At 35.6% G+C, this 21,497-nt stretch overlaps 1 protein-coding gene across 5 annotated transcripts in view; it reads right to left on the reverse strand.

The window, feature by feature from the left end:
- RTTN (rotatin) overlaps positions 1-21,497 on the reverse strand; it is a 122,467-nt gene that overhangs the window by 52,731 nt on the left and 48,239 nt on the right. For all 5 annotated transcript variants that reach the window (XM_074355447.1, XM_045510656.2, XM_010947094.3 and 2 more), the window contains 9 exons: positions 19,201-19,289; positions 18,726-18,843; positions 16,623-16,719; positions 15,948-16,016; positions 15,161-15,349; positions 14,294-14,533; positions 12,937-13,081; positions 6,883-7,037; positions 4,698-4,917 (listed from right to left, as the gene is read on the reverse strand). In XM_074355447.1, coding sequence (XP_074211548.1) covers positions 4,698-4,917; positions 6,883-7,037; positions 12,937-13,081; positions 14,294-14,533; positions 15,161-15,349; positions 15,948-16,016; positions 16,623-16,719; positions 18,726-18,843; positions 19,201-19,289 — 1,322 coding nt within the window. The remainder of the gene's footprint in view (positions 1-4,697; positions 4,918-6,882; positions 7,038-12,936; positions 13,082-14,293; positions 14,534-15,160; positions 15,350-15,947; positions 16,017-16,622; positions 16,720-18,725; positions 18,844-19,200; positions 19,290-21,497) is intronic.

Consider the following 21,497-nt stretch of genomic DNA (forward strand, 5'->3'; position numbering starts at 1 on the left):
GGACCTGGATATTGTCTCCTTTCAACTCGACTTTATGTCAGGTCCCTGGAATTATACTTCATGTATAATTTTTAAGGATTTAATTATCATAGTTTATTCACCTATCATAATGAATCACGCTTAGTCTGAGTCTCATTTCTCAATCAGAAAAAGTAAATACTCAAATTCAAATTTCACTGTGCAGAAACAAAATATCTGATGATAAATTACAGCTCCCACCTGAAAAGGACCCAGCTTTTATTAGTGAGAAACTAGGAAGCAAATCACTTGGACCGACAATTCAGTGTGCATTCACATAAACATGACTTTTATATGAAAGATCAACTTAGTCAGTAGTAAAATTAAAAAATCTGTTAGCTAATTAAGTAACTAAGCAGAAGGACCCAAGTGAGATTAAATATGACTGTCACAATTTCTAACAAAAGTGACAGAATTTTCCATATTATTTTCCTGTCATTTAATGTAAAAATAAAAAGATTTTCTTCCCAAAACGTTGTATGAAGCATAAATGTACTCCTCTGTTTATACCAAATCAAGATTCGTTAATCAGGTTTTCATAACTGTGAAGTAGTATAAAATAAGAATCATACTTTTTATTGATTCCTTAGCTAATAAACTGATTTTTATTACCTCAAAGACAACTGAGCTTAGAATGACATTATTGTCATTTTGCCTCGACTTCTTACCTAAAACTAAGCCCCTTTGTTCTCCAATAACACAGAAAGCTCATTTTAATTTCAGGTATTTAAACACAGCTGTGATCTGATGTCTCTTCTCTTAAAGCAATTTTACAAACAGAAGTACTTCTGATGGTTTCTAAACAGAAACAACCTAACACTTAACTTCAACTACTGCTGTAGTAGGTCCTCACATATCCCTGGTCTGAAACAGATAAACATCACTTTATAGAGGAGATGTATTCCACAAGATTTATAAATGGAGCATTTATAAGTCACATTATAAATAATGCTATAAATCAGATACTTGTAGACTGAATTATTTTAAATGCACTGGAGGAGCTGTCTTTTTAAAAAACATTATGGTTTAAGTCTTTAGATAATATATGCGTTCTAAAAATTCATACATTTCTGATCATGGACCCCTTGAAGTATGAGATAATTAATATATTGGCAGTCTGCCCTTTTTCAGTATTTATAATTATACAAGATAAAAAATATTTCATTAAAGTGGCTTCACTAAAATTTATATTAAATTTTATAGTACAGCTGACTGTATTTGGGATTTTGAAGTCTTTTTTAAAAAACAAAAAAAAGCACTTTGGAAACAAATCCTAGATGAGATCATCTGAAGCATGACTTACAGCTGTATACACCAGCATCACTTAAAGCATTATTTAATAATGAAAATACAAAAATTAAACACACATCACTTACTTTTATTTACGTCACACTTCCAATGTTATTCAAACTTTATTCTAATTTAAAAATCATATGTAAGATACAAATAAATTAAATTATTATTTGTCCACCATGTACAAATCACTGTGCTAGACTAATGGGGAGCTGTGGGATAGTAGAAATGGTCCAAAGATAATTCTTACAAGCTTACAGTATAATAGATCAAAGCATAAAACAAGATAAAAATACAAAATATTAAGCACCATAATAGTGGCATATATGAACTGCTGAAGGCACATAACCTATAGAAGAGACCAGTCAGTCAAATAATATTTGCTGGGTGACTGGAAGAACAGGTGAAGGCTTCCTACAGGAAGGTAAATGAATATGAGATCTAAAGCCCTGTGTAGACACTGCCACCCAAAAAGAGAAGAACTGTGTGAAAGAAACAGACTTTTTAACTATGCTTTTTTTATTTAATGAGAAGAGTCAAATAAAACTGAAACTTCAAGAGATGTGGGAAAAAGATAAAATGGAGGTAAGACACAAAACGCAAGATTATAGAGAGCCTTAAGCACTTGAAAACGGAGATCTGGATTGAAAGGTTTCTGTTTTGAAGGATGATCGGGTGGTGGGCAGAGACGCGGGGCAAGTAGCAACATGCAGCATGAGAAGGAATAGGAAGTCACAGATAATTTGGTCAACACATTCCACGTCTAGGACACCCATCACTTCCGACCAGTTTATTCATCTTCCAAAACCTCTCTCTACACGGCCTCCTCCAGGAGCCTTTCCTCAATTCCTAATGCTGTTAAAGACGCCAACCTCCGGCTTCAAGGCAAGCAACGCAGACAGATCCGGTCACCAAGGAGATGATGCGTCATTTTTGGACTCAGACAGCTTACTACTTTCATAAAAAGCATAAGCAAAATCAGGCAAAGGCGTCAGCTCCCAGCGTCCCTTTCACAGGGTGGCAGGGAAGCAAAGCGGCCAGCGAACAGCGGGGCGGCACAGAGCACTCTCGCTGAGGCCACGCCAGGCTGCAGCTAGACCCTGCACAGCCCGCTGCCGTACCCCGAGGGCAGCGAGGCAGCAAGCCTGCTCGTCAGAACCCAGGAGGCCAAAAACAGGCCAGTGACAGACCTCCTGAGAGAGTGAAGAGAATGACGCTTACAAGTCTCTCGCGCTCCAGAAGGATTACATACAGGAAGCTCTGGCAAAGCTCAGACCAGCCGCAGCTAAGCCCAGACGACGTGGCCCATGTGCAAACACCCGAGGCTGCCAGGGCACCACGGCGAAGCTGTCCTCTTACAGAAACACGTCTTTGTCATGCTCACTGTACGTTCTGACAATACATTGGACTCAATGATGACGAAAACATGCCAGATCAGAATACGCAGAATAAAGTTAAGGCCATGCTTAGAAGGTAATTAGAACTAAAAATATTTTTTTGAGAAGAGAAAAAAAAAATCAATGAAGACTCTCTAACTTAAAAATTTTAGTAGAAAAAGAGTCATGAATTATACCAAAATATGAAGGAAATAAATTTAAACAGAAATTAATAAAAAAGGGAAAAATATTAAAGAGGGGATCAACAAAGACAAAGGTTCATTCTTTGAAAAGACTAATGAAACACACAAACCAGTAGTAAGACCAGTGTAGAAAACTGAGGAGGAGTAATTAATGTCTGGAATGAAATGGGACCTCACTACAGATCTGACATATTAAAAAAATAAGATGATCTGATGAAAAATTTTAGGGCAATGAATTTGAAAATTCAGATAAAATTCCAATGAAACACAGCTTACTAAGACTGACCACAAAAAAAATAGGAAACCTGAGTCATTCCAGATCTACTTTAAAAATTCAATTCATCTATAATCTTCCCCAAAAGAAAATTCCCGTCCCAGATTGCTTTACCAACAAATTCTAATTAACATTTGAGGAAAAAAATAATACCAATTCAAATCAACTATTCCAAGGAAGAAAAAAAGAGACAGTTATATAAAGAAAAAGAGAAAATTATATACATGTAAGTATGGACTTCTTTTGAGATTAAAACCTGACAAGTTTTATGAGAAAGAAGATAGATGGAATAATTCTAAAAACATTTTCCCCATGAAAATAGGTAGAATAATTCCAAGTGTTAACAAACTAAATCTGTCTATATATAAAAAGAATAATCCATCACAAACGAGTTAGAACTTTTCCAGAAATGTAAGGTTGCTTAACACTTTTTAAATAAACAAATATAATCCACTACCTTAATAGAATACAGAAGAAAAAAAAAGATTATCTTAAAAGGTTCAGAAAAACTTGTTTATATTTAAGATTTTTAAAAATCTTAGCAAAGTAATACTAGAAGAAAAGGTCCTTACTCTCACTTTTCTTTAATTAATTGAAAAAACTGCCATAAACAGCTTCTAAAAGATGAAACATGAAAGGCTGTTCCTCTGAGTTTGGAAACAAGGATCGCTGGATACATGATTAACATATAAAAACGGAATACATTTCCATATATCAAGAATAGTTAGAAAAAAAATTTTTTAAAAAGATACACTAATTTTTAACACGGAACAAGAATGTTTATAGCAGCAGTATCCAAAACTGCTCTAAACTGGAAGAAAAAGAGAAGCTAGATGTCCTTCAACACTGTAGTAGAGAGAATACTATACAACAATGAAGTTAAACTAACTCCACCTACAGGAAACAAAGTGAGCAACTCTTACAAGCATAACATTAGAAAGAAAGCAGCCAGACATATGATTCCATTTAACAAAATTGAAAGAATTAGGGATTATTGTATATATGGACACATAGTTAAGTGGCAAAACTATGCAAAGAAGAGATTACCATAAAAACCAAAATAACAACTACCTTTCAGGGGAGGAGGAGACTGGAAGGGGTATGGCAAAGCTCCTAGGTGCTGGCTACCTGGGTGTCCGTTATGCGATAATTGATGAGCTACATATTTATGTTTTCTGTATTTTCCACATATGTGTTCTATTTCACAAATAAAAGTGTTAAGCAATATATACAAAAAAGTTACCCTAATGAAGGGGGTTGATTAAAAGTAAGCCTTACTTTTGTAGCAAATAAGTATATTCATAGAAGTAATTCTACTTGCACATTTGCTAATAAATATCATTTGTACATTTATCCTTGTGAGAACACTCATTCTGATGAGCCAAAAACGGAGTAATAATCTACATTAAATACAGTAATACATTCAGTGCACCTAACGTCGTGCCTGGCACACCCTGAGTGATCAACAACAGTAAATAGCTATTATTGGCGAGTTTGCTATTGCTGTTACAGTCGCTGGTTATTTTTACTTACTTCGAGGAGACCCGACAAGTACTTCACACAGATCTCGAGGGGCTTTGTAAGAGGAGAGTGTGAGCTCCATCCTGGAAATGCTGTGAGGTGGGCCATCCCTCGTAAGGTCCTCTCGAGGGACGGCAGGCCATAGAAATGAGGCGCATCCGTGACTCTCAGGCACTGGAGCAGTTTCAGAGCCAGCTGTGTTTGGAAAACGTAAAAGAGTTCCAGGCATTTCCTGCGTGCATAAAGGAGAGGAAAATCAACCACAGAACAAGTCTACTGGGCTCACTGGGCTTTCTGATTGGTGACGGAAGGTTACTAACAACCTACTCTATCAGAAATGTGTGATCTGGTGGAAATGGCAGAAAACATTTCCTCTCAAAACAAGATTTTCCAAGGCTAATGCAACTACTGTGCCACCTAGAGTACGTGGTGTGAAAGACAAGCAACAATTACACTGAGAAATGCATAAACAGATACTGCTACTGCCACCCGGTAACGAAACAAAGCTGGGATGGAAAAGTAAATGCATACATTAAAACTATACTTTAGATCATTCAGTATCAGTAAAAAATTGAATTTTTAATTGACTAAAATGTATTGTTTTTTTCCTCAGAAAGCTAAAATAAAAGGAACAGATTTTAATACGTTTTCACACATAACTTAAACAAAACTATCAGAAACAGAACAATTAAGAGAACATTTTCTATTAGAAAACAAAATTCCTAAAATTAAGTGGCCAAGCATGGATCCAAAGGTCTAATTCCTGGAAGAAAAATATCACTGTATAACAACATACTGAATAAAATCTGAAATTTCTTTAGTTTTACACATCTTTAGATTCCAAAACTGACACTATTAACGGTATTATTACCTATTCCATCACAGAGGTGTAGGGATATAAGTATATGATTTCTAAAGATGTTAATTTCCTAATTTGCCCTTGACCTACTCATAAAAGGAAGTGTCTCCACACTCGTCTCCTTAACATCAAAATTCACACAGAGAACAGTGAGACCACCATTTCTCAAAGTCCAGTCCAAGGACCACCTGTGGTGCTGGTTTACTATGTAGATTCCTGAGCTGATGTTAATATTTGTACAAGGAAATTCCCACTGGGAAATTCTTATATACATTCCAGGTCCAGCTGCCCAGACTCTGCTGTCCTTGGACTGGCTTTGTTCTTGTCTTCAGCACTTTACTGAGGCATGAATAACTGCACACAGCAAAATTCACAAATCTTAGGTACACACCACGGGGTGGTTCACACACATGTATCATCATGTAACCATCAGGCATAACAATGTACAAAACATTCTCAGCGCCTTAGAGGTTCCAAGGCATCCCTCTCCAGTGAAACTCCTACTGACTTGTAGTCTGAATTGACTAATCCTCTCTTCAACAGTGTCTAGTCTGCTGTTAAGCCCATGCAATGAATTCTTTGCTTTAGGAATTGTATTTCTCGTGTATATAATTTGTATTAAGTTCTTTTCTGTAGTCTCCACTGATATCTGCTACAGCATGGATGGACCTTGAAAACATGATGTTAAATGAAAGAAGCCAGACACGAAAGGTCACATATTGTTTGATTCCATTTATATAAAGTGTCCAGAATATGCAAATTCATAGAAACAGAAACATTAGTGGCTGCCAGGGGCTTGAGTAAGGGCTGAATGGGGAGGGACTGCTTAATGGATACAAAGTTTCTCTTTGGGGCAATGAAGATGTTTGGAATTAAGTAGTAATAGTGGCACAACCTATACATTGTAAATTTACCAAAATCCACTCAATTGTACACTTTACAATGGCTAAAATTTATCTAATTTGTGAATTTCATCTAATTAAAAAAAATTTTAAGTCAGATTTCCTGATATACATTTGAAAATCATCAAAGCAAAAACAGTTGTAAAGTCACAGAAATGGGTATGACTGCTCAGGTAAATATATAGAAAATTAAGAGAGAGAACCAAGAACTAAAACCTAGAGACAACAAAATACTGTGTGTGTGTGTGTGTGTGAAATTACAATCAGGCTACATCAGAAATTCCACTGACGCAAAAACAAACAGACCACAACTGATTTTTACTGAAGTCCTTCCTCCTTTTAATTTGAAACAAGTAGAAAGTAAGACTCTTTGGAAATCAAAAGAAAACTAGATTCGGTACAAATGTCCCCAAACCTCTGATGATACAGACGGTACCTGTCAGCAACTGCCCCGAAACTGAGCAGCAAGGTATTGAAAAGAGCCATCAGCTCTTTCTGGAGCTGCTGCCGGACAGCGGTGCGGATGGTATCCGCTTCCTCTCGCGACTGCGACTCCGTCAGAACCAGCAGGTCAAACAGTGGGTTTGGACTCTAAAAAATGAAATTTGTAAAACATGGATTTACTCTCTAATTGAGCCATATGCTGTTTCCCATAAAGGTTTTTATTGCTAATCATGTCCTGGAGTAACTAAGAGGTGCATCACCTCACTAGGAGGTGTGGGTCTCCCCTGCACTGGTGGAGATATTCTAAACTCAAAAGGTGCTTCCAATGTTAGCACAACAAAAGGAAAGCATATCCATTATAGAAAATGGAGGAAAATAGAGAGAAACACAAAGAGAAAAACAGAAACCGCCCAGGATCACACTTCCCAGAGAGAGCTGTTATTACTGTATTGGCACATATTCTTTGTGTGTGTGTGTGTGTGTGTGTGTGTCTGTGACTACAAACAGAATTATAATTCTGTATTTTTAACAAAACTGGAAAAATCCACTACTGTGACCATTTTTTTACTTAATGTTATCATCACTATTTCTTCAAAAACATTATTTTAGTATCTGATTGTTATTCAACCATAAGGATTTACCCCAACTACTGGATAATCAGTGATTTCTAAATTCCCTGAGCTGCAGCAGTGTGCTCAACTCTGATTATATCCTATGTATGAATTCAAAGCAATGACATTACTAAATCAAAACATTATAATAGTTTCAATGCTTTCAAAGTACATGTACAAACTGTCCCTACCAATACATGTGACTAAACACAGTGTGGGAAGGCCCACAGCATCCAAGTCGATGTTGAGCATTATTACTATTGTAATCTTGGCAATTCGATAGGCTGATAGACAAATAAAACTAATACTACTTAAATTTTATCCTGTTTTCTACCTTAAAAAATGTAGCTAAAGAAATATAACAGATTATTTCTAATAATACTGGAAGAGTAGAAAATTTTACATTAACCAACAGCATTAAAGATAGATGGAATATTTATTAATTCTCTATAATGTCACAGGCACTGGGCTAAGAAAAAAAGAAAAGATTTCATTTAACTTTGGGGTTAAACTAGGAGACTCTGCATTTTCATATTCTACAGATGGGCAAACACGGGTTCATAAAGAGGGTAAGTAAGTCGTCCAAAGTCATACAAATGAGCAGAGCAAGTCTTCAACCTCAGAACGGTCTTACTTCAAAGCTAGTTAACGTTCCATCCCCAGTAGTATGTCACATCAACAGGGCACATTAACACAAACAAACGGGGGAGGGTATAGCTCGAGTGGTAGAGTGCATGCTTAGCGCGCATGAGGTCCTGGGTTCAATCCCCAGGACCTCCTCTAGAAATAAATAAACCTAATTACCTCCCCCCAAATAAAATAATACAATAATAAATAAAAGATAAAAAATAATAACACAAACAAAAAGGATAAAAATCAAACTGTAATTACTACTGTTATGAAATTCTTCACCTAAAGAACTCAATTCAAAGATAACTGCATTCTCTTTAAGGATAAGAAAATTTTTAAGTGGGAAGAAAATTCCAAGTTGTTTATATTACATAGTATGTAGAGTATATTTCAATCAGGTACACACAATCATAAATAATCTAACTGAGAGCTTCTGAAAAGCACTGAGGAGAGATGTTTTGCCTTTAACTTACTCCACTATCTTTCACACCTACGCAGCATTTTCTCCCCCAGCTCCTCCTTTCATCTTAAACAAGAAGTGCCTCATTTCAATCAAGTAAAATTACATAAAACGTAACAAGTTCTAAGGTTCATGAATAAAACAATCAAGATACACATTTAATAAAATCATAGAAATAATATTCTATAGTATTCTTAGCCCCAAATAACCAAAGACTGACTTCCACCCACAATGCCTCCAATTCCCATAAAAGCTGACAAAACGAGCAAGCTGTTTTTAATGCAAACCTCATCTTGGTAAAACATAATTTTACCATCAGGAATTATTAATTCTGATAAACAGATAAAAAATTAAGTAGATTAATATACTGATACAGTATGTACGTACCTAAAAACTAGGATTCTTCCAAAGAAACTCTATTAATAACTTATTTCCGCTTATAAATTGCAGACTTTTCCCCTTTATGACATACCTTGGACTTACATGTTAACATTAAGATTCACTGAACCCCAGCAACATCCCTTCTAACACATGTGACATATCACCATTCCCTAAGGACAAGAGAGAGTAGGACAGATGCCTCTACGGATACCTGCTGATCTCAAGTACTTAATTATTACTGCAGGTTTTGTCTTTGTACATTAGTATTCAATCCTAATTGTACGTCAACTACGTGGGTCATTACTTCGTCAGTGCTGATCTCCAAAGAGCAATGGTTTCTGCGGTGACGGCTCATTCACTTTACCCACACAGTTATCACGCATCTTATCCAATTTTCCACCCATCAAAAACCTACAACAGTAAGGTGTACAATGCCTTCCATGGACTCTGAGTGCACAGGGGCCTGTGAATGTCCGTCAACAGACAGACATGCACCGTGTAGTTCTGAACAGCCTCCCCCACAAAATATTATGGCCCCATTTTTATGAACTTTCATCAAAAACTCATTCTGAAGAGAAATGTATTCAAATTCAGCACTTTCAGGTTATTTTATATATTAACAAAATATCAATATATTAAAATATAACGTAGTGGCACAAAAAATTCCTTAAGTACATAAAATGTTTATAATAAATGAATGTTTTGATAAAAGATGTAAACAAAATTTTCACAAGAAAAAGTTCCCAAATCTTCCCTCAGTAAGTTAGCTGATTTTTCTGTACATATCCTGTAAGCATCCTTCTGCTTGACCAGGGATTCATTTCTGCCTAATTTTGTTCTTGCCACCATAGCTTCTGCATATCTTTATGTTATGTCCATACACCCGAAACAATTCCTCTGGAAATGCTATTTTACTGAACTTCTTAAACCATTTCTCACTTATTTTACCCACTTCAGATGATAAACTTTAAAAGACACTTTTTGACTTTCTATTTGCAGGCTTCCTATATTCTGAATATTGGTCTTTACATAACACTTACTAATTTAATCCTTGTAGCATGATATTTAGAGAGTAAACTCTCCTGATAGTGGACGCTTAAGTCCACTTTGCTCACCCTTAAAAGTATTATTACTTATAACACTAGTGATGGTAATATAGGAGGAGACAAAGTAAAAGCTTTCCAGAGACAGCCTTGATACCATACAAAGTCAAATAGATAAATTTATTTATACCAAAAATCCTTTTCTAAAACTGCATTGAAATCACAGTATAATCAACCACCTAGAGTCCTGGAGACATTTCCTTTTTAATTTCAAAACTATGAATAAATTATGCAATATACATCAGCACTCAAGACATACTACAAAATTCATAGTCATTTAAATAAGCTTTTAACTATCTAGTTATAGCTAGACAATTTAGGTAAGTATAGTTTAATATGCAGTGATTTTTCTGTTGCTATATACTACTTAGAGTCTTATATGCAAACACTCCACTATTGCACAGATATTCAAGAAAAGATTCAAAACCTAAAGCCCCCTATGAGCAACCGTAACTCTCAGAGTGTAAGAACTTTAACCAAAAACAAAGATTGTTTTAGTGGTTATTCTTTTTTTTAAATGAGTAAAAAGATTATGAGGTTAAAAAATTTATAGATCAAAAATTAATGTACCAAAAAACTTATTCAGAGGAAAAGCTTCATAGATTATTTTAACAATATTTTAATATCTAATCTCTAACATATTGAAGCATGCCTAAAAGCTGAAAGAACTATGACAATAGATTTTCCTGTTTGCTTTATTAAAAATATTCAGCAAAAAATGCCTCCAAATGCTTCTTTAATTTTTTTAATAATTAATAGATAAGAGAAAATTGAAGTAGATATGGTACTTTGAAATCATCCTTGGGAAAGTAACAGACAAGTAAACTTTATTGAACAAGAGGTCTATGTACTCTGGGAGTCCAATCATCTTATTAAAGATTCAAATATTGTAATTTAAGGAAATTAGTATGTTGTCTCTCATTTGCGTTATAAATATTTTTCTCAGTTTATCATGTCTCTTTAAATATGCTTAAGATATTTCTTGCCATACGTACAGAAGCCAATAAAATCCACATATAAATGTCCTCCCACTGGACAAATGTTCTGTCATAAGTTTCACAAAATGAAAATAAAGTTAACCTGAAAGAAGTGAAAATGGCCAGAGAAAAATAAAAAAAAAATTTTTATTAAGGAAAAATAAAAAAATAAATTTTATTAAGAAAAAATCTGCTATGATAATTTAAGCAAGGTTTTTCACACACACACACACACATACACACACACCAACTAAATGTGGAAATTACGATCATGAAATACAATTTAAGTACTATAAAAGAGGAAAAGCAGAAAAACATCACTAACAAAAGCTAGGAGATAAAGGGGTAGATAAAATAGAAAAATAAGTCCAAAATATTATAAGTAAGGTCAGAAGGCTAATGACAAGAGGAAAGCATTTACAAGTCATAAAACAAAGGGCTAATCTCTATTTTATTTTATTTTATTTTATTTTATTTTATTTTATTTTATTTTATTTTATTTTATTTTATTGAGTTATGGTCAGTTTACAATGTAATCTCTCTAATTTATAAATGGTTCCTCTGTTATCAAAAAAAGAAAGGAGGGGAGAGAGAGAGAACACGCATGTGAGAAGACTGAAAGCCCAATGACGGGACAAAACTGGCAAGGGCATCAAGGGACAGTTTGCAGAAAAGGAGGCAAAAAAGCCCCAAATGTGAAAAGATCCTCATTTCACTCAAAATAATAGTTACCTATTAAAAAAAAATACAAACACGTATCTATATGTATCTTTGCAATCTGTAATGGACTCAGCAATCAAAGTTCTAGGAATTTAGTCCCTAAGTATACTTGCATATGTAATATGATCCATAGTCTCCATTTCTGCTGTATTTTAATATGTTACGGAATTATGGTTATGTGTGTTTATTGCAATTAACTACATAGCTTCCTTAACATCACAGTTAATAAATGTTTACGGAAAGCTCATTGTGTGCAAGACACTATGGTAGATGCTGGGTATGCAACTGAACAAAACCATCCTGATTTTCACCCATCTACAGTAAGTCAGAAAAAAATAAACATCTCAACAAGCTTTACATACATACATTCATATATGTATTGTTAAATATATAAATACTTTAAAAAGTAATCTCAATTAGAATTTCTAATTTACATTATATTAGCACCTTGCATTTTTACAGCAAATCATGTCTTTAAATGTATTAACATATAATGAAACATATTTGTCACGTCAAACAGTCTATCTTCTGTTTCAGTTTAGGCCCTTTTTTCTAACTTCAATGAATTTTTTTTATGATTGTTCGTCAAAAGGTTTATCTTTGCTAGGTTAAGTATATCCATATAGTATTTGCCAAAAAAATAAAATAAAATACACAGACCAACAATAAAGAGCAAGCTAGCTTCCTGGGTTCTTGGTAGGTTTCTTAGAACACAGCAGGCTACAGAAAGCAGAGAGTAGAGGGGTTGGAAGGGTAAACCCTACAGTAAACTCACATTAAAGCCGGAGCACAGCTTGACTCATTCTTTCCAACCTCATCTCACTACACCCCTTACCGCCTCCATCTGGCTTGGCTCGCTGCCTCTCCACATTCCTCGACTCCAAGATCCTCACTTGAAAGTACATTTGCAGCAGAAAGCTCACATGTGGAACAGGTTTTGTTAAACACCAAGACTGAAGGTCCCATTCATTCCGTAGACTTTTCACCTAAATCCAGTCACAATCCCGTCAGGAAGGTGTGTTGCCGTAAGCCATCCATTACAACGCGAGGACCGCTTTGCTATATAAAAACCGTACTTTCCCGTATCTCTGTATACATTATTAATGATTTTTATAAATATATCATTTGTCAAATCTAAAATTCAAATTCCTTAACAACACTTACATGTCTCAGAAGTAATTCTAGCAGCCAGTTTAGAAGTTCTGTGGATACAGATTTCCTTTGTTCCTTCAATAACTTATTTAAAAAATGTATGATATCTATCAGAAGTTTCTCATCTTCAGTGCAAGCAGGAAGCACTTGTAAAAACCTACAATAAAGAAGACAATAATCATGGTTTCTAATTCTTTCAAGTGGCGTGCTGATAAATATTTAACAACGAGGGCAAAACTAGCAAAGGCTGGCTTGGACAGGAGGAGTGGGGTGCTGATTTGCTATGTTTGCTGTAAAGACTGTCATGGCTGACTGCAAGCCACCAACCTAACACACAGTTGTGCAGAGAGGCGTGGCAGCACACCATGATACAGCATCTCCATAACACAGACAGAATCAAAACAAATGACTTCAAGAGAACAACAGGTAATAGTAAGAAGGTTGTAAAGTAACTAGGGAGTGATAATTTTGCATAATTATTGTCTTTATTTTTCATATAATTTATTTAATTGTAAGTTTATGTAATTCAATTTTTGAGAATGGTTGTTTTAAACAACTAACTTGCAGAAATCCAGATAACTGTACCATCACCTCTCAGACAAGGCTGTAAGAGTTGGCTCCAGCACACCACTGGAAAAGGCGAATTAGGTACCCAAACTGTGAGAACTACACTAAATAAAAACTCACATTTTAAACACTCATATAACCTTGCATTTTGAAAACTGCACACTTCCTGTTTAAAAGAAAGTGACACATCTTATACTGCAGTCCCAGGAAGACTTAAATGTAAAGCTGCTGGCAGTGGCTGCTTCTCAGTCTTTCTTGTTTCAAATGCAGCCATCTGCCACCAGTGAAACGCGTTCACTAAAGGACGTCCACGGGGCAGTCAACTTCATGAAACTCAGAGTAAAAAGAAAAATGAGATAAATTACTTAAGAGCAAAAGAAAGAGCCAGAAGCAGGTTATAAACCTTTACTCGAATCACTGATGTCTCAGCTCCTTCAAAACATGGACAGGAGTAAACATTCCGTTTGTTTGCCCACGTCTTACCCTAACCATTTACTTTCGTGAGCTAACAAAATGAAATTTCCCATGATAGGATATAAAATATAATTATTATAGTATTTATTAAAATCATAATTTTTAAATCATTTCAAAATGCAGTAATTACATTAAAATTTTTCTCTTTTGCTATTATTAGATATATATTACAGATAATAAAAATCTTGAAGCTTTCCTCTCTTAAAAAAATATTTCTCTCATGACAGCAACAGTAAGAACACATGCTCTTGTGCTCAGAGGTGTGGAGACAAACCCAACACAATTCAGTCCAGGTCTTTGAAGCTGGCAGCTGTGAGCTTGCACTGACCTGTTCAGTGTGGTGTGCCAAGACAAGGACTTCAGGGTAATCCCACATGGGCCAGTGCCATCCTTGAAAGACAACCTGTCATTCAGAAGATAAAAACTCATCCTTGTGACAGCAGCCCTTGCCTCCCTGTGGGCGGCAGCCTGGACGATGGAGTGGAGACAGTCCTTCAGTCCACTAGCTGTGTGTGTCATCCTCAGAGTAAGGGTGTCCTCGGTGGATAACTTCAGTGTATCTAAAAATCTAAACAAGAAGAAAAAAAGAGAAACATAAAGTCATTTAAATAAAAGCTCACATTTATTTTTACTTTAAACTGTTTCCCCCAAATTGTTTTATCTTTGTTTCCTTTTAATTAAAGGGTGACTCACAGCCAAAAGAAAATCTGATGTGTTTCTGTCAATATTAGGGTTTTACATTGGCATGAGGATGCTAGTGTGTTTATATTGACATTTTCTGGCTTGAAGAAATATAATTTTCATCCAAATAAGAAAGCACTGACAGATTAGAACATTAAGATATTTAAAAACCATCATCATCACAATAATGGTAACAAAATTCATACACATATCTACTGAGATTTTACTCTAATCCAGAGCACTTTTCCTAGTGAATTACATCTTAACAAAGCACACTCTATATAATCTCTAAAACAGCAAAGAGCACAATGCTTTTTTAATTTAAATTTCCTTGTGTGATAATTTTTAAAAAGTAATTAACACATGTAATCTTCAAAACAAAGTAAAAATTATAATCTTCAGTGAAAAAGCAGAATCAGAAGATAATAAGTAAAAAAAAAAACTACTTGACTTAAAGGAAAGATAATTATAATGAGTTAAATGTGAATACTTTGCTACTACACGAACAGCTTACTCGTGGATTTTGGTTTCAGAGTTCATTTGCTTCAGCAGATTATCACTCCCATGATACCATGATAGGTTCCAAGCCATTCTCAGCATATCTGAGACTGGCTTCAGGGCCAAACAATCAGCAGACAGCGGCAAAACCATGGAGTAAGGACTCACAGCATGGTGGCCAAGCGCATGTACTGGCAGATGATACCTAAGGAAAATGTATAAAAATAATTACAGACTTTTAAGTTCTCGAATGCCACTCAAAAGGATGAGCCACAAATGAGGGCTAGTTCTAGGCTTCCATATTTCTCAAAGTCCATAAAAGATATTTTGGGTATAACTGGAGAATATGGATCATGTTACAGAATTATCTTTAATTTTCTTAGATGTGACCATTCATGGCACAGTGGTTATGTAAGGTAATATCCTTAATTTAAGGAAGTACATGCTGGAATCATTTAGACGGACGTCAAACTATGTCTGAAACTTGTTCTTTAAATAGGCTGGGGGGAAAAGATTACATAAAAATAACTAAATACATTGACAGACCCTAAGTCTAGGCTGAAAGGAATACAAGGGTTCACCGAATAGTTTTTCAAGTTTTCTAGAGACTTGACAATATCAAAATAAAACCTTGGTGAAAGAGACCTGTACTTACTGAACTCTCAGAAGCACCACTGTGAAGGGAACGTTAAAGCACTGCATCACGTAACGAAATACTAGATAAAAACTACAGCAAATTACAGACTGTGATTCCCCTTTCCATAGCAGCGCCTTTCAGAAAATCAAGGAAGTAGATTCTTTACCTTCTGAAAACTGAAACAGGCAAACTGAAGATTGACGGTGACGAAGGTTTACTAGAAGGACTATCAGACCTATTTCACGAGAGAAACACAAAAAGGAAAGAAACAACCGAGTAGGCCATTGTTCTGTCTCACACACACAACCGGCTTCACTTCCTGGACTGAAGCTCACACCAAGAGGTGCACGTGGTCCTACCAGTCAGTATAGTTCTAACGCGGTGCTACTACCTGGATGTGCTTATGAAGAGCAAATTACACTCTTCTTTAGCAAGTCCACACAACAAATGATTCGTCTGACACGGGCGCGGTACTGGCACGGGGCGGCCATCTCTCTCCCACGGACTCTGCTCCAGGTCAGTGGTAATCAGGTATGACCATCCTAAACATCTCCCCAAAGGTTTTTTAAATTAAATATGAAGGAAAAAACATACAAAGTTGAAACTATGTACTAAAAAATACATCGATGATAAAAACTACTGCAGTATATTATTCTTAGTAATGTTCAAAAATAAAAGTTTAGGGTGACTTTTTGAGCCAGTATACTATTTAATACTGCTTACTCAAACCCAAAATCATACTATGTCCAGCTACCATGGAAAGCATAAGCTCCTAAGTCAGAAACTTCCATGCATTGGTATAAAAATCAGACAATTAAGAGTAAAAACTCTTATAACTCACCACATATCCATTCTTGATACTTCATCAAATAACAGAAGACAAAATAATGCTCCAACTTCAGTCACGACAGTACAATCTTCATGAAATATCAAGGAAACTGAGAAATAAAGAGAAGCATTACTCTATGAAATATTTTTACCTCTAGAAAGAATAAACTTAAAATTTTAAATATCTTAACTCAAAGAGAAGAGATGCCATTCTCTGAAAAACGTGTTAACCCAGATAAACTGACGTCACTAAAACAGTGGCTCTCGAAACTTCAAATCCACACGCACCCCCGGAGGGCTTGTTAAAACAGTTTCCAGCCTGGAAGTTCTGGGGTGGAGCCTAGGAACCCTAGCGGACAGACACTCTCGGCCCAGAGCTCACACTTGCACATCCCCTCACTGGATACTGTCTAGTTTCAGTCGCTCAGAAAAACAAGCTGATCCAGCTTCTAGGAAGGTTGGGCCAAGTCATTTAACCCCAGTTAAATGAAAGATCATTGAAAGATCTCCCTGTTTCATCATTTCTGCCCTTTCCTATAAACATATAATCACAGAACTTGGATGTGACTGTAAAACGTTATGTTTGTACTGCTGTTGTTTTGGTTTGTGTGTCCTGTTTATTACAACAAGATAATGGAAAAGGAAAGTGCTCTGAACTCATAGACATGATGCTGGCTTCACCACCTACTAGTTGGCTAAGCGGCCTGGTCAAATCCCTTACTATTACTCAGCCTCAGTTTCCACCTCTGTAATGGTCCCAGTGCTACAGTTTCCCAATGCCTAAAACCTATCGAATTCTAACTAAATAGGTATGATGGTTATACCTGTAACACAGGAATAACAACTTAATACAGAGTCAGCAAACCCAGGGAAGCACAATAAGAAGTTAGTTTTGAAAGAAGATATTTTCCTAACTGTAAGAAGAGGAAAACACCATTACGTATTTGGCACGATTAAAAATAGTAATGAGCTAAAATGTAAAGAAACAGAGATACAGGTAAGGATTTATGATACAGTAGACATTTCAAACCACTGGAGACAGAATGAGCTATAATGTTTCCAAATACATAAGAAATTAGTGCAGTACAACTGCCTACAATATGGAAAAAGTAGATTAAGATCCTTACCTTATACTTTATACCAAAATCAATTCTAGATAGATTAAAGATCTAAAAAATTTTTTAAACAAATGTACAAACATATTAGGATAAAATACAACAGCATACTTGGAATTTTGAACCTGGAATGGAGAAGGCCCTCCTCTGAGAGCAGAATATTTAAAAGCAGTGGTACAAACTTCCAGGAAAGAAATTAGCACAAAATGTTACAAGCTCTCTACTGAGAACAGTCAGAAAAGAAGAGGGGGGGAAAAAAAAAGAGAAGAAAATTACACAGAATTTCTCCATCTAAATACATTACTAAATTACAACCAAACTGAAAGGGGTTTAAAAAAAAAGTCACACATTATAAAATGTAATAAATGCTCAGAATCATTCAGGACGGTCTAATTCCCGTGCCTGACAAGTTGGGTCTATATACTTTTTTTTTTTGCAAGAGGGGAGGTAATTAGGTATATTTATTTACTTATTTTTTTTTTAATGGAGGTACTGGGGATTGAACCCAGGACCTCCTGCATGCTAAGCATGTATTCTACCACTTGAGCTATACCCTCCCCTCCCATATACACTCTTAATGTCAGTTTAATGACATAATCAGATGTCACACCAGAGCATCAGGATCGGAACGCACAAACAATATAAGAACGAGGTTAACATCTGGAAGAAGGCAGTAATGACAGCCAGTGGCTGCAGCCTCCTCTCTTTACAGGCAACAGTAACCGTCTGAGGACCACGTGATGGCCCCATCAAGGTGTGAGAACAATCAGGGGCTTCAGCCGTCCTCAGCTTTGAGGTCTACTTAGTAAAAAGATTTTAAGGAACTTTCCACAAAAGTGTTAAACATTTTCCATTGTGATGGGGTTTTTTTTAGTGGCATATTCACTTATAAACTTTGTTATTCTGTTAGTAAAATGGAAAGTAAATGTAACCTACAGTTAAAGAGTAAACACGTAAAGCTTAAGACTGAGCTTATTATTGGCAGCACTTATTTTATTTACCTCTGAGCAACAAGGTCAAGAGAGAAGACTGTTGTGAGAGGGACACACGCAAGACCGGGTCGGCACAAAGCACCTTCCTCAGGAGCGTGAGGCTCGGCTGTATTAAACATTCTATAACCTGGCCAGGAGGGAAAAACACAGTCACTTATTTTCATCAATTCTAAGGTGAGATAAAATATACTATAACATTATCTTATCCTAAATTTCATGTTCTTCACCAAAATTGTGTGGAACTAAAATGCAAATATTAAGAACTATTTTCCACTGGAAATAAGTCTTGTATACACTTCTGCTGATACATCTAATAGAAATTTTAAGGCTCGTTTTCCTTTAGAGAACTCATTTTTAGAAATTAAAAAATGAACATGGTCGTGGGTGTTACTCGGGATTGAAACTCCAAGTACTCATCCAAATCCAGCTGAATTCATTTCAAATTTAATTAATTAAAACACCAATCTGTAAAAACATGTCTCACCTCACCATCCTGACCCACACATTCATTTAAGTACTCAATTATCTTGTCAATTAAGCATAATTTTTTCACCACAGCATGCATTTTAATATCTGTCGACCAAAAAAAAAGTTATTAAAAGTTAAAGAACATTTTCTATAGTTTTAAAAATACAGAACAGACATCCACACAACTTTCTGTTAAAAAATAGTTGCACCTAGTGTTGAAAATTAGACAATAACACATTAAACTTACTTTATACCCATCTGAACAAGTTAAAAACGTTTAATAAGCACATCCTACTTCTGTACTGTAAAAAACACTGCTTAAAAAGAATAACTAAACGAATTAGTTCAGATTCTGAAAAGTACTAGAATTTTAAGTATACAAATGAATGCTTTTATTTGTACATGGCAAATTATGTTGTTTCATTGACATTTCTTCGCTTTTCCAAATCTACCATCTCAAAATGTTTAGAATTCTCCATGAGCTAATCTGTAAATATGGCTTGTAACATGATCATTTTTCTATTCATCAAAGATCTCTATCCTCAAACTGTTAATAGCAAATATAAAGGAAAGGTATTATAACATACTTCATTTATTTCTAAAGAATGTGAACTCTTTTTTAATAAGCATATACGTGTGTGTGTGTGTGTATACACTGCCATGGTCTGAATCCCTGCAAAACTCCTGTGTTTGAAACCTAATCTCCAATGTGGTGGAATTAAGAGGCGGGGCCTCTGGGAGGTGACTGGGTCATGAAGGTGGAGTCTTCATGAAAAGGATAGTGTCCTTATAAAGAGAGGACCCAGGGAGCTTCCCTGCCCCTTCTCCATGTGAAAATACAGGGAGAAGACAGCCACCCATGAACCAAGAAGCAGGCCCTCACTAGACACCTTCATCATGGACTTATCACCTCCAGAACTGTGAGAATAAATGTCTGTGCTCAGTCTATGGCATTTCATCATAGCAGCCCAATCAGACTAAGCCACAGACACACACACAGACACACACACACACACACGAGATATTACTAGTGCCAAACACTCTAGCTGCTTATAGATTAGTTACAAGTACTTCACAATGTGCAGACAAATTTTCTTGATTTGTCTTCCTATATTCTCATTGAGAAAAACATACACATATAAAGTTGACACTGAATAACTAGCTATCACTGTAACTATCTTTAGCTGCCACTTTTTGGGAGGCTTCCACTACCCTCCAATATGGTGCATGCCAAAACCATGAGCTTTACTTTTGAAATGTTAAACAATACTGCAAAGAACACTCTCTAAACGTTTTTTCAGTCGTCTTAGCCAAGGCTCCCCACATGTGCTAGAGCCTTATTTTCTATGGTCTGTATTATTGTTATTAAAACCACAAACATGTTGAGTGTGCTTTTTCAAATTCCTCTCTCATCCTAGTTTCCACTGATGACGTCAGGATAGGAATATTCATCATACCCCATCTTCCAAGTTAGGAAAAATATTTTTATGTAAGTGCAAAGTTATTTCTCTCAAACACTAAAGATAAACTACATACATCAGAGACAGAAGAAAATTAAACACTAACCCAAAGAATGGAAGGCTTTGGAATAACCACCTTACAAACAAAAACTAAGAGTAAATTTTATTAGTTGTTTCTAAACCTTTAAAGAAAATACATAGTTACAGTGCACTATTATTATTTTACCTATCCACAAAGTACAATGTGACTGATTTCTCTAAGCAAGAAGGAACAACCTGAAAACATCATGTACTAGGTAAACTGAGAAAGAACATGCAATTTACTGCTAGAATTCTATCAATATTTTAGAAGAAAGACAACTTTAACAAATGACATTCTACAGGTCAAGTATGATAATCTAGACCAGGGGTCAGCAAACTTTTTCTGTAAAGAACTAGATAGTTACTATGTTAGGCTTTGCTGGCCACATACGGCCTTTGTCAAATATTCTTTGTCAAAAATGTAAAAATCATTCCTAGCTTGAAGACCGTAAAAAAAACAAAAACACACAACCAGCTGCAGGCCAGATCTGTCTACAAACAAACCACCATTTGCCAGCCCCTGGTACCGCCACACACAGCAATTCAAATCTCCATTCTCAGCGGCACAGCGATCATTCTCCTTAAAAGACTGTACTGTATGTAAAACAGATAAACAACAAGTTTATTCTGTATATATAGCACAGGAAACCATATTCAATATTTGAAACCTCTAATGAAAAAGAACATGAAAATGAGTCCATGTACGTATTCGTATGACTGAAACATGATGCTGTACGCAAGAAACTGACACAATACTGTAAACTGACTCTAC

Source organism: Camelus bactrianus, chromosome 30 (assembly GCF_048773025.1).
Source record: "Camelus bactrianus isolate YW-2024 breed Bactrian camel chromosome 30, ASM4877302v1, whole genome shotgun sequence".
Taxonomy (NCBI): domain Eukaryota; kingdom Metazoa; phylum Chordata; class Mammalia; order Artiodactyla; family Camelidae; genus Camelus; species Camelus bactrianus.